The 17,788-nt window shown below is 45.6% G+C and overlaps 1 protein-coding gene across 13 annotated transcripts; it reads right to left on the minus strand.

Moving 5' to 3' along the window:
- Window positions 1-537: 537 nt before the first annotated feature.
- On the minus strand, window positions 538-17,360 carry Nc73EF (oxoglutarate dehydrogenase Nc73EF). Of its 13 annotated transcripts, none has more exons than XM_066301409.1 (22): window positions 17,229-17,324; window positions 17,119-17,172; window positions 16,456-16,687; window positions 13,380-13,583; window positions 11,524-11,626; window positions 11,147-11,206; window positions 9,265-9,520; window positions 7,744-8,022; window positions 7,547-7,682; window positions 7,209-7,389; window positions 7,020-7,147; window positions 6,686-6,970; window positions 6,527-6,623; window positions 3,995-4,196; window positions 3,852-3,940; window positions 3,638-3,799; window positions 3,382-3,577; window positions 3,243-3,322; window positions 3,030-3,193; window positions 2,822-2,976; window positions 2,590-2,676; window positions 538-1,159 (listed from the first exon to the last, which is right to left on the minus strand). In XM_066301409.1, exons 3-22 carry the CDS (start codon window positions 16,675-16,677, stop codon window positions 1,060-1,062), a joined length of 3,186 nt encoding a protein of 1,061 aa, XP_066157506.1. In that variant the 5' UTR covers window positions 16,678-16,687; window positions 17,119-17,172; window positions 17,229-17,324; the 3' UTR covers window positions 538-1,059. The 13 variants fall into 13 exon arrangements, with proteins under 13 accessions (XP_066157506.1, XP_066157501.1, XP_066157498.1 ...); XM_066301404.1 differs by having other exon boundaries at window positions 17,086-17,172; XM_066301401.1 differs by having other exon boundaries at window positions 17,028-17,172.
- Window positions 17,361-17,788: the final 428 nt, after the last annotated feature.

Below are 17,788 nucleotides of genomic sequence, written 5' to 3' on the forward strand. Positions count from 1 at the left end.
ATCCGACACAAACTTTTAGTGCGTGCTCTCCATCACTGTCGTCGCCACACCACTGGCTCAGTTAAACTTCACGGCTCGGCTCAGCGGTACTCACTGGTATTTCTTCGTGGTCGGTTCAACAATCGCCGTCTAAATTATAAAGCCTCAGATTCTCTGCACCGACATGTTCTGAGTGTCACTTACATGGTCAGTCTCGCACGGTGAAGGACGCTCCCGTTTTACAGTTGCAGGTTTAGACGGTAAGATTTTGGAAAGCTTCTCGCTTGCTCCTCTTTCGGGACAACGTCGTTGAGGTTCTCAGGACACCCGTTGAATCGTCGGCTGCACGCCACGAGGAACGCTTTGAGCTTTCGTTGCCCTTCCGGACAGTTTCGTCCCGGAGAGATCTCGCTCACGTATCCACTCGTCATCTTCTCACACTGCTCGGCCGTCGTGAGTCGGTCTCTCTCCAAGTTTCTCCACGACAACTTTTTGTGAAATCCCATTTTGGGGTTGTTGTGTGAAGAGGGGGTTGGAAAGTACATTAATAAGATCCCGTAATGCAACAAATTTATTAATAATAAAATAAGCCATTCACCATTCTCTCGTTCAGAAACACAACAAATAAATTACGTTTTTAGATTACTTGATACTGTAGACTGTAGCTAGCGTTTAATACTTCACGAAGGGTACTAAAATAACCTCGATTTGTAGCTTATTCTGCATTTAATTTTCAACCGAAATGTACACGTCTCGACAAAAATATATAACAAGTGCTATGTACACATTAATTACATCTAAGTTTGATTATCTGGTAATTGGTGCGAACGTTAACTGCTATATACGTGAATTATATAAAACAAATAACATGTTACAAGGCTCACATTCAAATCAATTATAGAACGGTGCACGTGCCTCCTGAACTGCTACAGATAAATAGAATTTAACGTGCTTTAAGTTTTCTAGTTTGCGGAAAGTTCGAAAAGATGTAGATCTACGTTTGAGGGTGTAACTACTATATCCAAACACCTATCGTACATTAAATCAATAAATAAAATAATTCTAATAGTTTTCAACTGCTTATAGTCTAGTCGCGTCGTCGAGCAAGTTCTTCAGCTCCTTAAGATGTTGCGCTTTGCTGCCGGTTGCGGTACTGGCGGCTACTGGTCTGCCGATGTAGCTGAAAACGAGAAAAATCCATTTTGATATTGTAAAAACTCGGTTTTTTCCACCGTTTTCAATTCAAATATGAACTTATGATAAAGAACATTTTATACCATTTCCGACTATGAACACCAATCAAAACGTTATGTAAATTAGTCATGCGGTGCTGGTCCTTGGTGCGCTCGGTGGTTGGTACCTTTCCGACGGATTCAGAGCGCCTAAGTGAAACGACAACGGGCAGATCAAGACATGCAGTAGTACACAGAGTGTTTTGTGAGAAAACTTTATGCCCGAACTGCCGTCGACAGAAAGATTTCACGTGGGCCGCTAAATTCCAGCTGAAAACCTTCAACGTATCGCCATTTTAATTCTGGCCCTATCTTTTGAACGGCCGGGGCACAGTGCCGTGTGCGAATAGAAGATTTTTCGAGAAACGCACTGTATATTAAGAGCGAGTCGCGATACTTTAAATTTCTGTTTTGCCAATGCAACATAAACTCATCAAAACGCTCCGTGCTCTTGTGCAGCCTCGCTGGCGAGCCTAAGCGATTCCTTTCGATTTCGTAAAGAACGGGTTACGGAGGTGGTCAAGCTCGCGAAAACCAAACGATTCAAAATTAATGTACCTTTGACAGGCTTTCGCATCTACAAAACTAAAAAGTATGTGCTTAGATGTCTAGTCGACGTCCACACCGCCTTCTTCTTCGACACTCCTTCGTGTGGGGCCTCCCGGTCGTCAAGGGGATCTTGAACGTCGATTTTTGCTTCCTTACTCGTGCCATTATCTTTCGAGTCCACGTTTTCCGTGTCGCTTTACGAGCCAAGTGCGGTAATTGAGGCTGAACGGGCGTACCTGGGATCAATCTACTTCAGTTTGATTTGTGAAAAATTTGGGGGCTGGCCGCCGTCAGTGCGGCCACAGACGCGAAACAGGACCATCGAAAGCGCTTGGTTTAATTCAAATTACATCGAGTATCTTGTCGTCTGGCTTGTCTTGTATCTCAAACTGGGCCTGTCGCCGGAAAAACTCCAGCCCCAAAGACCCAACAAACGTTTACCGCTGACTGGCGCTTATGAGGATTTGACACGTTGGTATTACCTCGTGGCAAACCTATCAAAGGACGGAGAGAAGCTTGTTAAAACCTTAGGGAAGTAGGTTGTGTCAAACAATAATTGTATACAGGTTGGCGTTCTACGGGCAGCAATTTACATTTAACACGATGCAATCTCTCCGCCTATTTCTACGTGTAGATCTCTTGCTAAAAGTTCTGGAAATAAACGGCTACTTGCCGAACTTCATGAAGACCAACAAAGATGGACATACAGGACAACAAGCTCACAGCCAAAGAAGCAAGTTCAGTACACAAGGAATGATTCTACGCTAAAGCCTAAAGGCGCTGGTGCATTGTTAATCACAACAACTAGGAATGAAGATATGATTTTTACCTGACTACTCTTGGGTCAGGTTTCGTCTCCTGGGGTTTTGGCTCGTCATTACCGAACAAGCTACTGAACCAACCCTTTTTAGTCGGACTAAAACACAACGAGAAAAATAATTAGGGACGTTTTGCATCGTAAACCTTCAAGTTAGCGAAGTTGTTATTGGGAATTGCAAAAATCATATCTCCAATATTCAGCCAACAGGAACATGAACCCGCCCGGTGAAAGCGAAACTTACATGACATCCCTTTGACCCGCCAGGGTGGTTTCGAACCTGGGCCTGACGTAGGTCCAACCCCCTTGGTTTTTGTGCTCTTCTTGAGCCCACGCAATTTGGGCGTTGGGGTACTTTTCGCATTCTTTCTTGACCAAGTCGAAGGGGAAGGGCGTCAACTACGAAACGAGACTGCGGTTACGGGACGGGGCCGCTGAATCATTTTGCTTACCTGCTCGACGCGGGCTATAGCGATCTTGTCGTCGATTCCCAAATCCCTATTCGCCTTCACCAGATCGTAATACACTTTTCCAGAGCAGAAGATGAGCTTCTGCACTCCGCCGGGATTTTCGGAGGCCTTCCCTTCATCGGGGATGATGCGCCTGAACTGCGTACCTAATTAGGAAGTGAATATCCTGCGATAAGGACCAAAGTAACAACGCACCTTCGACCATGTCGTCAAACGAGCTTCTCGCTTCCGGGTGCCTCAACAAACTCTTGGGCGTCATGACGATAAGAGGTTTCCTGCAAAAGCAATGAATATGAGGCCGACACGAAAACGGCGGAATTCTCCAAGTGAGTACCTGAACGGCAAAGCAATCTGCCTCCTCATCATGTGGAAGAAGTTAGCGGGAGTGGTGCAATTGGCTATAATCCAGTTAATGTCGTGCAACTGTCGTACGGCAAAATCTTCGGTTTCGGGTGGGAAGTAATCGGGATCATCCGAAGACATTTGAAGAAACCTTTCCAGGCGGGCGCTCGAGTGTTCCGGGCCTTGACCTACGCACGGAAAACGACGCTTCAGCAATCGCCCGAAGGAAACAGATCTAACAGAAGTACCTTCCATTCCGTGAGGCAAAAGCATGACAAGGCCGGTCTGCCTGACCCATTTGGACTGTCCGCTGGCTAATAAAGTATCGATGATGCACTGGGCGGTATTGGCGAAGTCTCCGAACTGAGCCTCCCAGATCACAAGGGCATTTGGGTTCGTCATAGAGTAACCTTAAAAACGATTGAAGAGATTCTGGGTTGAATAATCTACGACGAAGTCTACCTAATTCGAATCCGAGCACTCCGTACTCCGACAGGGAGCTATTGCACACGGTGTAGGGAGCTTGATCCGGATACAAGTTGCACAGAGGCCTGGAAAAAACATTAAATGAATTTGCTTTTATTCAAACATAACGCATTGGCCACCTGTAAGTCGCTTTGTCCACAGTTTGGTGATGCAACACGTGATGTCGGTGAGAGAACGTGCCTCTCTCCACGTCCTGCCCGGACAGTCTGACGTGGATGCCCTCCTTTAGAAGGGACCCGAAGGCCATGGCTTCGCCCAAGGCCCAGTCGCACACCCTGTTTTCGACCATTTCCAACCGGGATTTCAAAATACGTTCGATACCTTCGAGAAACAGAAAGGCACAGTTTAAAGGTCTCAAAAGGCTTATTGCAGTACGTTTATTAACAACATTAATGCGGTTTGGTTATATCAATGGAGCTTTGTTTTATAAACTAAAGATCGCTCTCTGACTTGCTTCGATTGATGCCTCAAAAGTAGATTTAACATATTCGGATGAGAGCTACAGGGTGACGGTAAGTTTTCGCCTATTGAGGGCAGTTATCCTTCTGACCAGGATACGTATTTTTCTCCATTCTGGCTTTAATGCACGGTGCAGGAACAGTGGAACGTTTGAACGCCGCACAAGGGTGAAACGTGCAAGACACCAAGAAACGACCCGGATTCGGTCCTCTTAATTCATCGTCTCGCTCCGCTGGCCGCAGTCGGGCCCCTCGAAGCCTAATCTGATGCAGCTCGCCAACTTAATGATTCATCAACAAACGACTTCGCCGAAGTACGCAACAGGTGAGGCAACGTCCTCATGTTATCGCCAGTCATTCTCAGTTCCATTGTGAACCAATTGTTTGTTATCTTGCTCTTGACGCACACCACCGATAACGGAACATCGAAAATGTCGATCATTCCTCGATAGAAAAACTTTCCCAAATCATCGCTGATTAGAGACTCTCACAAGGCAATCTCGTAGCACCACTCACAGAAACTGTCACGGTCATGCTGAGTTGAGTACTTTTCCTCCTCTATCTGTCCTCTTTGCTGCTTTGAACTCGGTTTCGAATAATGCTAAAGTTGCGATGCTGCACGAGTAATCCGACAATCGACGTTCCCAAGAGAAAGGCTCAAGCATATCTAATCGGTGTGCAAAGTCGATTGTGAGGTAACTTTTGCGGGACTAGTCACGTGCATCCGTAGCACATATCCGAGCACATCACCAAGCAGTCGAACGTCCTGTTTAAAGTTTTAATATGATCAATGCTTAAAATCATAGCATGGACCAATGCTCAAATCATAGCATGGACCAATGCTCAAATCATCACATGGATCAATACTTAAAATCATAGCATGGATCAATGCTCAAATCATAACATGGACCAATGCTCAAATCATAGCATGGATCAATACTTAAAATCATAGCATGGACCAATACTCAAATCATAGCATGGACCAATGCTCAAATCATAGCATGGATCAATGCTCAAATCATAATATGGACCAATGCTCAAATCATCACATGGATCAATACTTAAAATCATAGCATGGACCAATGCTCAAATCATAGCATGGACCAATGCTCAAATCATAGCATGGATCAATGCTCAAATCATAACATGGACCAATGCTCAAATCATCACATGGATCAATACTTAAAATCACAGCATGGACCAATGCTCAAATCATAGCATGGACCAATGCTCAAATCATAGCATGGATCAATGCTCAAATCATAACATGGACCAATGCTCAAATCATCACATGGATCAATACTTAAAATCACAGCATGGACCAATGCTCAAATCATAGCATGGATCAATGCTCAAATTGATCCGTATCTCACGCAACAATTTTTAAACGACAAGAAATTTGCCTCGTCCAATGCAGCCCCGTACAAATACTGAAGGTGAAGATTTTCTTTACTGTGCAAAACACTAATTAAACTCGAATCATTTTCCCCCATCCGGTGATGGGGGAAAATGCCCCATCACCGGGGTACCACCCGCCACCATTCAGGCTCGCCCCAAGGAGCCTGCTCGTGCTAAAATCAACGCTACCATACCCACTCCTCGATCTACAGGAGTTGTGAACCAAATCACATTCAGGTGGGAATAGCTAATAAGTATTGAGTAAGGCGCGCAACAACACTGAATTGAAACGAGTAGCTCTTCGCCTCTCTCTAAACAAACAGATTTAGTGTCTGCGTTCTCTGGTCCTCACCAAGGAAATAGTTAAAACCCTCAACTAACACTATGCCACGATCGAGATTGGTGTCGCAGTGACTGTCGCCTCCAGCGAAAAATCCTCGATGTCTTAAGAATTCGTCTACAGACTCACTCACGGGAACATTCGCAACGTCATTCACCATTTCCAGGCCGAGACGAACGCCCCTCTCAGAACTGGGGGGCAACATTCTCCCCCAGCTTTTGCACCCGGCAGGATCGGCTTCATCCCCACCGATCTTACGTGTTTTAACTCGCACTTTTCAAATGTTTTAAATAATTGAATCGAAAATATTGCAAAAATTGGGAAGAAACTCAGGACAGACGGAATTTCACCTGTCCGCTCTGGAAGGACACGTAAACGATAGAAATTGAATAGGTTTGAGCGCAAGTTCCTACGTTTTACAACATTGCTAATTCGGCTTTAATAGCAACAATTACCTTTGTGGATGATAAATTCGGCGGCGTTGGGCGGTGGTGATGAGAATCTTTTTCCGATGTGGACTAAAGTGTCTTCAACAATTCCTGTATTAGCAACCTGAAAGTAAGATTGCAACAGTAATGGCGCTTACAGAAATCAACAAGCTCCAGACTTAATACCTTCAAAGGGTCCTTTCCCTCGAAGAATCCAGACCAGGGACTGTCGATCCAGTCCTTGTACTTGATGTGGGTCTCCTTTCTAGCCTTTTCCAGGGCGTCTTCGCAAATTTTATCGTATTTCCCTTTGACGTCCTTAACTTCTGCCTCGGTCACCACACCTTCTGACAGCAACTGTTCGGCATACTTGTCTAAGCTCGGCTTGGTACTGCGGATCTTCCTGTACATGAGGGGTTGAGTGAACATGGGCTCGTCCAGTTCGTTGTGGCCGTAGCGACGATAGCACACCTTAAATTTGCCCATGATAAATGGTACTATTTCAATCGAACAGACATACGAGATCGATGACGACATCCTTGTGGAAAGTGGCTCTCCATTCGGCGGCGATGTTGCAAACGTGGATCACGGATTCGGGATCGTCGGCGTTTACGTGGAAAATGGGGGCGTTCACTACTCGGGCCACATCTACTCAGAACCGACATTCGTCAAATCATCGATTTCCCCAAGGAGGAACATATCTCCGTACCTGTACAGTATGGCGACGACCTGGAGTATCTCGGATCGGTGGTGAAGCCGATTTGGTTGTTGACGACGATGTGGACCGTTCCGTGGGTGGTGTAATCTGGCAGCTCCGACATGCCGATGGTCTCGAACACGACGCCTTGGCCTGCGAACGCGGCGTCGCCGTGGAGGAGCATGGACATGACCTGAATTCACACGAAAACATTCTTATATGTGACGTGTTCACGTGAACGCGCCCAACTCGACCCTAACGCGTTTCTAATATATTCACGTCAGTCCGCAGTAGGAAAAACCATTAATTAATTTTCAGCGAAAAATTTTCTTCTAACGGCTGCGCATTACCTTCTTTCCCTCTCCATCCCCTCTGTAGAACTGCTCAGCCCTAGTTTTGCCCTCGACCACGGGGTCGACAGTTTCCAAGTGAGACGGATTAGCCACAACGGCCAAGCGGATGTTCTTGTTGGTGACACGATTCAATCTAAACAAAGTCAAGTCCGATTTACGATTTTCCCCCCCAAGAGTTTTCGGAGTCTATTTACCTCTCGATGTACGTCCCCAAGTGGTACTTAACGTCGCCGGATCCATCGTCCAGAGCCTCCAAGCCGGCGAATTGGGTGAACAACTGATACAAGGGCTTCCGGCACACGTTGGCCAATACGTTCAAACGACCCCTGTGGGGCATGCCCATGACGATGCTTTCGACCCCCAGCTCGGTAGATTTGTCTATGACGGTCTTCATGGCCGGTATCAGGATTTCGCATCCTTCCAGACCGAACCGTTTCTCCGATGACCACTTGCGAGAGAGGAAAGATTCGAATCTGCAAAGGGAAACAGTTCAAGTATCGTCGCAAAGTCGTAAATGGCGTGGGGATCTCGTAAACGGTGATGAGTGCCACCGCGATGAAATTATTTCTCGCTAATTCCGAGTATCCCTACGGATTTCTGAAGGCGCAACGCTTGGCTCGCCAGCGAAAAACATTTTCATGTAGAATAAACAGGAAAGAGGAAAAACGCATTTCCGCGTAGCTTCAGGTGGAAAATGGAGTTCAGCGGCCATCTTCATTAGATGCGGACAACTCCCCTGCAGCCCCGCTAATTGCTACGATCGAGATTGAGACCGTTTTCGATGGTTGCCCTTGACTCATGCGACCTTGCAACATCACGTAATCCGTCCGTCTAGGTTTATCGTGTTATGCGCTATTTACAAATCATTACGTGAATAATACAGGCGTCACGGGACTGTAGGCCAGCTGTTCGTAACCGCATGCAGGCTGCAATTTACGTTTGAACTGCGGCAAAACCTCGTAGGCAGCGGCCTGGTCACATGAGTTCGCTTATCGCTTGTGGATTTTACGATACTTGGAAACCATCTCGAACCCATTAGGATGGTAATTATGACGCGGGGAAAAGACCGGGGGCTCGGGTAATATTGTCACGCAGGACGGAACGTTGATGAGTTCCTCGGACTGCACGGGCCAATGGCGATGGCGCGGGCACAAAACAACTGAGGGTAGCTCGCGGCGACGACGGGCGACAGTGTGGTTACGTCACTTTTACGTATTGAACTTTGGCCACATTTACTGTCCTGACTCCGTCGCAATGGCCTTTTTGTCCGGTGCGCGGCCCGTTTTTGGATGATGTCGCATCGAACTTCCCCTCCTTATCGTGCTCTTCCGGACCGTCGGCCTCTTCTCTCAAACTCAAACTTCAGTCTCCGACCTGCTCGCCGTGATCTGAGCATTTACAGGACTACAATAAACTACATTACTACTACTACCACTACTACTACTACTACTACCACTACTACTACTACTACTCCTAGTACCACTACTACTACTACACACACGACACACGGAACATTTCAAGACGCATAAAGAGGAACTTCCCGCAGGGGTAAACAAGGGCAAACTGACATAGAAAGGGAAAAAGCCCTTGTTTGCCCAATCGGAACTGCTCACACTACATTCACACCGATCCGTTCGTGTTAACGGTGTCCACGCTAACGCGCCTGGACCGTAATCACAGCACCAAGACAAAGTTACAAGTGCACGTTGTCTTACCCCGTCGCCCTGGTAAGACGGGCCAAAATCAGCCTCTTCTGCTCCGGGGTCAAATCCATGCATCCGGGAGACTCCAGCCGCTGCCTGATCCAGTTGCACTGCTCCAAGCTGTTAATGAACATGAATTCCACGCCGATGTGCCTGCAATACGCCAGCTCCAGGCGTCTCAGGATCTCCCTCAGCGGTAACGACTTCTCGTTACCTCCGATGAAGGTGGTCGAGGGAAGTTTGAACACTCGATCCATGTCTGTTTCATCTGTGACACCAGAAACGCGTTAGGAACGTGACGGTGTACAGGGTGTTTCAGTTGCTATTCGCGTCGCAGTTTACGCCCTAGGACGTGGCAGACCGAAAACACCCTGTGTAAGTAAATGAGAGAATAAATCGGGTTTCACATTGCGATCCAATCGATTCTCTTGAACGATTGAGAGGTTCATTAAGGAACATTTGGCCGTGTAAATAAAGGAGGTTCAGTGACTTTGGAATCAATCCTACCTAAAGCACGTCGGGTCGGACAGTTTGAAACATTTCTATGGTGTTTGCTGGGCGAAAGTAAATAAGCGAACTAAGCGGGGGCAAAGTAAAGCTCTGGTTGAAGTGATCCTTTATAATGGGGCGAGGGGGTCAACACGCTCGTGACTAAATGAGGGCAACGTACCTAGAAATACTGGCGAGTTACGAGGGAACACTGACAGAAACGCCAAAAATCCTATCTGGAACCGAAGTTCTAGTTTCGGTTCAAGGCCCGTAAGAGACCGCGAGGGCCGATTCGAGATCGACTATTCTAACGAACTCGAGTTCTATACAGTGCGTCCCAAAATGAAATGAGTTCGGGATCGTGGAAACGGCAGGAGGTGCAAGGTGGCTCGACGCAGGGGGAAAAATTGCGCATTTTCCTGTCCGTTCGGAATATATCCTAAATTTTGAAACGCGGACACGGGGGCCTCAAGGTGCGAGTAAAAGACTGAAAACTGCGATTCGAGGCAATCGTGCATCAGTAGGAGCCCGCACGACTCACCTCCACGAAATTGGACAGTCCGCTGTCACGGACGCCAACGCAGACGACCCTTCGATGGACGCGCGACTTCCGTTCCTCGGTCTGCGAGGGGGTGAAATGGCGCCCTCGTTCGCTTTTTCCACCTCGCAAGTTCGAGGGCAGCTTTGCCGTGCACGAGCTCTCGTTGCCCCCCCGGAAGAGCGCGCCTCCCTCCTAATTCGAGCCACCCTGTATCTCCCGTAGCTCCCCCGCGAAACTCGCTTCAGTTGAGTGCAATGGACCGCGGTCGCGTCCTTTACCGATCGCCGGGTCAAGCGTCCATCTGGGAAGACTTCGACGTTGCAGCGGTCGTTCCAGGTCAGTTCAGGCCGCGTCCTTCGTGCGACTCAAGCTCGAGTTTACTCGCATTCGCCGAGCAACTGCTCTTCTTCAACCTCCCGCGGACGGTCTGGCATTTCGAATGTCCGCAGGACCGGCGCGGTACACCTCCGGAGCGTCCCTGTCCGCGCCGCGTCACTTGAAAGGACACTTGAAACGATACGCGGCGTTAAAGGTACTAGCAAACGACGAAAGTGGGCACTTTTAGTGGGTTAATCTTCCTCATACGAGACGATAAGACACTCGTTACCTTATGAGATTATTCACAAGTGAGTCGTGAGGCTGGCTGTGAGCGAGTATCGACCGTGTGCACTGTTACGGTCACTGCTGAGGTGGCGTCACGCGTTCAAAGGTCACGGAAACGTATACTTACGGCTTAAACGGGGTAGTTGGAGGAGGGACGCGGGGGACGTTTACCGCCCTAGGTGAATGCAGTAACTGGCGATATAAGCGTTAACGAGCACTAGTGTATGGCAGAAATATTATAAAAATAAAAGGAATGCTTACGTCGCATGAACTGTTGAACCTGTCTCCGAAGCTCTTCCGAATACGTTCTGGACGGCCTATCTAAAAGTCGGGACAAAACAAGCAAAACAAGTCAAAACAAGCGTCAAAAAATAAAAGTACGAAATGCAAAACCAAAATATACATATAAAAGGTGCGAAGTAAGAACGCTTAAGAAAAGTATAACAGAGTGGCGAGAACGATATTAAATTAGGGAAAATGTTATTCCTCTGGACGCAGGAAGGTTGTTAACACGAGCAAAATCAGTGTAAGGACAATCCTGACTTACTTCACTTCCATGACCTCCAACTCAAAGCCTAAATCTACTTCACGCTGCTTAATGAGTAACAACTGAGTAACCGGACTGAATGCTGTCTTACCGAAGTTGTAGTTTTTGTATATCAATTCCTGGGGCGTTTGGTCGTCCAGATCGGCACTATTGATGCCCAGCGGGTCCAGGTTCGCGATGTGATGTCCTCGTATCTAAAAACAATTGGCCAACACCTCTACTAAGTTGGGGAAAACACACAGTACGTTAGGGGGGGGGGGGGGGGGTAGAAAATTACGAATCACACCAAAAAGGGGGAGATAAAATAGGCACTTTAGTTAGATAGGAGCCGGAGTGTTCAGCACCTTTGTTTTGGAGGGAATTTTCACTCCACGTGGTCGGCGACTTAACTTGCGGGCCAACAGGCACTGAGCTGCTCTGCCAGCTTGAGCCGAACTGTACCAAGTCGACGAAAATTGACCGTTAAGTGTATTAGTAGCTATTCGTCAACGCAAAAAGCAAATGAATTACATGCCACATGAAGCCCATGCACTCTAACCAACGTAACTCTTCCTGTACCTAACCGTTTTACTAAAAAACAACTAAATAGTAAACAATGGGCAGTACCGGTCATCGTTTGCCTGGAACAAGACGAGCGAAAATGACCCGAACGAAAGGGAACTACTGCCCGACGCATTGACCCATTGTTGGGAACGAACGAGCCTCGTCGGGAACTTGATCGTGGTCCATTGGTATGGGTTTTTTCGCAGGCAAGACGACCGAAACTGCCAGTCAAACGTCTTTGATGAATTGATGACGTGAAAGACATTTACGTGAAAACACTTGGACGTAAATCTGGTATGTGAGGCGGCCCGCCGCGCACTTCCCAAGACGAGGAAAACGTGTCACACCAGAAACGTTTGAAACTGTACGGCGCCCATTCACCAATAAGAACTCCATGACGTTCAAGACATACCAGCACGCGAGCTAGATAAACGAACGATCAGCAATAAATCAGTTTCAATCGTTTGATGTGATCAATCGTTAGTTGAAATCATTCGCATTCCAATTTTGGGAAAATTTTACTACTCAAATCGCCCCTACGATCAAATGTTCCTCGTTACATTAGGAGCTACATTACTGCACGCTTTTATGCAACTAATTTGTGACCGTTAAATTTTATTATTAGTAATAATGGTTGATAACGTTGCGTCGAGGCTTCATCGGGGGCCCGAGCCTGGGCCCTGTTCATTTCGCTGGAACGCATTCGGTATCTTCAGCGAGTACGAAAAGGGATTCGCACGTATTTGCCGCACACATCCAAAATCGATACGGGCTTATCGGGAGTTGCGGGAATCGGGTTCGAGATAACGTTGGGAAATAACACGCCACCAGAAATCTGAGGATTTCCCTGAACCCCACGCCTTTGGTACCGGCGACTGCCCACTGAATCGGTTCCTTCAATAATTTAGCTCCTAATGCTCGTTCGTGTCGGTTCAAATTAGAATCGCCATTTTTCGGCGCCCCAATTACCTAGCTTGTGCTGTCGGATAACTTCAGAGGGCGCAGAACCCATCAAATCGCTAATAGTGGCATTCCGGTCGGAAAACATAATGCCCAGCGGATCCATTTTGGCCACTAAATGACCGCGTTGCTACGGTAGAAAGCTCGACGTAATTACATTAGTGATGACGTAAACGTTCGTGTAAATGTTCATGTTCATGTTCATGCTCATGTAAATGTTCATGTTCATGTAAATGTTCATGTTCATGTAAAAAAATGTTCATTTTCCCAGTTCGGCAAGCCTTTTAAATGACTTTTATGAGACAATGATTGCTCATGCTGTACCAAAAAAAAAAATGCATAAGAAAAATAAATATCGAATACGTAAATATCAATTATTCCCCACGTGTTGGCAACTCAACAAGTATATAAACGCCCAATGGAAATTTGCTTGGTGTGACTTACCTGGTAGCTCCTGATTATGGCCTGAACAGCGAGATGGTCGTCGATCACTTTCTCGTTGATGCCTCCGCTGAGCGCCGAAGAACCGCCCAAACTCGGTATCAGGGCTCCGAGGGAGATCTCATTGGCTCGGGGCTGAGCCAGGGTTGGTGGTGCGGTGTAGCCGACTCCCCCGCTTTGGGAGTTCCGGAAGAAAGCGTCCCACGACTGAAAGTTGGTTTTTTTTTGACAAAACTTACACGTTGGCTCATTTACTGTGCAGTGCATAAAATACGATAGATGAAACCCGAGGTACGGCAGAATGGACACAAGAAAGTCACGTCAAAGGACACAAGAAGGTCACGAAGGAAAGCGAAGAAGAAACAAGCTGAATCGTTAAGGAGCCCTGATTGTTTTTGAACGCTTGGAAGTCGCCATCAGAAAGCTCGACATCCGGGAAATAACCGTTTAACTTCTCCATTAGCTGGACACAACTCTCGAAGTGGACTACCGCCGTGCCCTTCGCTTTGGACAACTCCGGCTCGGTACTGGAAAATGCAAAGGAAGTGGCCGAGGCCCATTTTAACTAGTACGACCACCAGAGTGGCTCGTAACATTCGGAGTAGTGCGAAGCAGTACGTTCCGACGTTCACGCACGTGATAGGACCTGCTTCTTCTTTTCGGGGCTCCTCTTTTATCCTTAGTAAACCACTTTGGGTGCTCGTCGGTACGTTCGCATCTCCTTCAAACGTATTTTTCAATTGCGTCACGAACGACTTGTCCGTACTTATCTCCAACGGGCTCTGGTCGAAGACAGTCCGTCACAGGAAACCACATCCAAGAATCTACTCTTCTCGTCTCATTGGGCGCCGCAGGAGCAAAATTTCTGCAATCCGTCACGACTCCACGTTACAATTCTGACGGACAGGGGACGATCCTCGTCATTTTGTTATGTTTAATCAAAACCCATACTTCATGTAAATTCGGGCCGATGGAGCGTGGTAGAATGCTCAAATCGACGTGACGAACACATCCCGGACCATTTGCTCCGGTGCTCTCCACAAACTCCCATCATACAGCCCTGTTTCGGCGAGGCGAATCACATCATAAACGCCCGAAAAACTCTTCTACTCCACGGAGTGATGCCATCAAACTCCCGTTTGCTGTCCCTGCTGGCGAAGACGAGACAAGGGACGAATTCGACCCTCTCTTCCAAGTCTTAACAAAAACATTCTCGTGGTGTGAAAAATGCTTAAAATAGGCCTGCCTGCTGATACGAAGTGTGCATTATTATCGAATTTGCATCAGACGCACCCAATTAGAAGCAGTCGGTCCAGCTCTTTGGTAGTCAGTCTCCCACGTCCTGCGTTATTGCTAGGAATATACGCGAAGACTTAGACATCCTTACAGGAGTTCTGCTGCAACTGCAGGCACTGCAGAATTGTCCCACCAGTGACCTCAGTCTAATCTAGCAGTCGCTGTTGGGGGGGTTAAGGTACCTCTTTTGGATAGGAATGTAATTCCTCCTGCTCATGTGACAAAGCTCGCATGATAAATAATTGCTCTGCCCTTTGCCCAGATTGAGTCGCCGAAGCTGCTGTTCAATTTGCTCAATTCATCTATCTTCTCCGAATGTTATCTTCTCAAATTCCGTCTCCTTGCCATTACAAGTGCCCAATTCGGAACTTGATTCGTTTACTTTTGCAATTTCAATTCGATCGAAAGTGCGGGCGTACTGCTAACCATGTGCTTCAAAATTTGATTGTTGCACCGAAGCTTCTCAATATGTTCGTCTTGCATTTGTCCCTTCAGCAGCTCCTCCCGTTAAGGCAACTAGTTAAGGCAACTGGTTACTTCCCTGGTTTCGCTCCGTGTCACGTTTGATATTTGAAACGTAAACTTGTCCCTGATCAATTAACAAAATCATTTACAAATAATATAAATAGACAGACAAATATGTGATACAGCTGCAGGTCCCATTTGGAGGAAAGCATATTTTTAAAATAGGTTTAGATGCCAACACCCAAACACCAGCCCAACTCAAGGTGTCCATTATTAATACTTACAAAATACAATAGATAAAATATTTTACTTACTGTATTTATTTTATACATGTGTTGTTTATTACAATATCCCCATCCTTAGATAGAGAAAATTAAACACAGGTGACGTGGGGGATTGATATGTGGGGCTACCTGAGATTTTAACTGATGGTTAATATTCTCATAAATCCATATCTACAAGGACAACTTCCGCCACAGGAAACTGTCCGATTTCTCAAAGAATTTATCAATTACTATATAATTACAGCTAGAATAAATAAATTACTATTAAATTAAATCAATGTCAAAACAAAAATGCTATTAACATTTGACCCCGCTTTGAAAAGATATTCAAATTCTGAGTATTGAATGATAATACATGGGACTTTGGCTTTGTTTGGGTAAAGTGATAATCGGGGGAATCCAAAATACTGCATTCATCACCAATCAGGAACAACAAATACTGTTAGTTACCACAGTTGAGCGTTAGTGAGAGTTTTAAGACTTCTAACGAAAAAATATTGCTCTTTTATAATAACATATTGAACGCACAGCAAATGAGTAGGCACAAAGTTCGTAAATCTAGACAAATATAGATTCAACATTACCGAACAAGCACACATTATGCTCTTTCGACATGAATTCTTGGATCCTTGGAGAAACTCCAAGATAAGCGAAAAAGAAAACCTTTCGACTCCGTGACAAGTTCTTGATACTGCAAAAAATGAAAAGAATGAGAAAAGGAAGACGTTTCGAAAAAGGTCTTGCGCTTGCAAGGGAATAGAAGCGCAGAGGCGCAACAGAGTGCTGATAGCACAAGCATAAAGCATGGTATTGAAGGCTTAAAAGCTGTAAAGAAGGGGTGAAAAGCACTAAAGAACTCAGATTGAGTATAATACTGCTTGAGCTCAACCTGGACGTTTCCATCCCATTTGGAATGGACTCGAGAACATAAAAAAAAATTATTAATAAATATATATACGTATAAACAATTGATGAACGCATATACAACACAACTTTCAAATGATTACGATACTCATGACCGCAAAAATACTTACTGCATGTACACTGGATGGATCTGCTAACCAGGCATTATACATATCTTCAACATATTGGCTGGAGCTCCCATTTAAAAAGGGTTCGGCAGCTGCAGGTACACTGTAGTCTCGACACTGGTTGCAAGCTATCACAGATGATGGTGAGTTTTTGACCAGCCAAGAAGCAAACTTCTGACTGGTGGGCCCCGTTATAGCTGTCACAATTGTTCTTGCTCTGTGCATTTTTAATTTGCTGCAAAACCAATGAAATTGATTAGTGTGACAAATTAGCCGTGAAAGAGAAAGAACAGGGACACCTTCGGCTTTTAAAAATCTGTACTTGACCTTAACCTAAAAATGCAGCAAGTGGTTATGAGTACAAGAAAAAAGTAGGTATAATTATTTTATTCTTGTTAACTGTAGCTCTTTAAAACTTGTAGGTATTAAAATAGTAATAAAGCAAACGGTGTAGACTGGCATTAGGTGAAAAATAAATATTTTTGGCAGCACCTTCTGTATGCAGGTCAGTAAATCAAACATTTCATTGTCAATGCCGCACAATTTTAGATCTGTATTGGGGGCATTTCTATTACCTAAGTCCAGTAAAGGGGGTTTATCCTAGTTTTCGACTAAAATTAAAAGAATTCTCACTTCTCTCCCTTGACAAGGAATCAATTCCCTCACCGGATTACGATTTCCAACAATTATGTAACTTCAGGATATCGCACTCAACACCGTCTTAAACTTTCACAGTTGGAGATAATGAATTAATTACTCAAATTTATTGTGAATACCTTTTTCTTTCGGAAGCCTTCACGTAATATTAAAAGTTTTTCGGCCCCACCTGCAAACACAGCACCGACCACCGTTCCGTGGTTCTACGACGTCTGACTGGCATTGGTTTACGGTGGCATGTGGGACGCCCATTCTGACGTAATGACAGGTCACGATGCGGGTTCAGACGCCTCGTGTCACATCGCTTGGTGCACGAAGTGTCACAGGCAGATTTTTGAAATTTCGATTCGATATCGATTGCCATTTTATCAAATTTGTTCGTATTATTAATTGACTTTCGGCAATATCTGGGTATGACATTTCGAAATCTTCAAACGGAACGAATATCCTTGCAACAAACTGGAAATTTATTTACCGAATCAACAAAAACGATTACACATCGCAAAAAACAAAATATATATTAAAAATGACAATCGAAATCGAACCGAGAACTGGAACTCTATTGGTTTAGACGACGAGGCATGAAAATGATAAAACTCTAAAACTTTATTTTTAAAAAGTTTTTACTTCGACGATTATTTTTAATGGTTAAAAAATGTATTAAGTTTATATATTGCTG

This window comes from Euwallacea fornicatus, chromosome 39 (assembly GCF_040115645.1).
Source record: "Euwallacea fornicatus isolate EFF26 chromosome 39, ASM4011564v1, whole genome shotgun sequence".
Lineage (NCBI taxonomy): Eukaryota > Metazoa > Arthropoda > Insecta > Coleoptera > Curculionidae > Euwallacea > Euwallacea fornicatus.

What these genes read in the sequence shown, in the direction of transcription:
- Nc73EF (XM_066301400.1), bottom strand. Translation starts at nt 16,677, where the DNA reads ATGCACAGAGCAAGAACAATTGTGACAGCTATAACGGGGCCCACCAGT. An exon ending in TTGGGGACGTACATCGAGAG is followed by an intron (nt 7,683 to 7,743) that starts GTAAATAGACTC and finishes GACTTTGTTTAG; the next exon opens with ATTGAATCGTGTCACCAACA. An exon ending in AGGATGTCGTCATCGATCTC is followed by an intron (nt 6,971 to 7,019) that starts GTATGTCTGTTC and finishes GGCAAATTTAAG; the next exon opens with GTGTGCTATCGTCGCTACGG.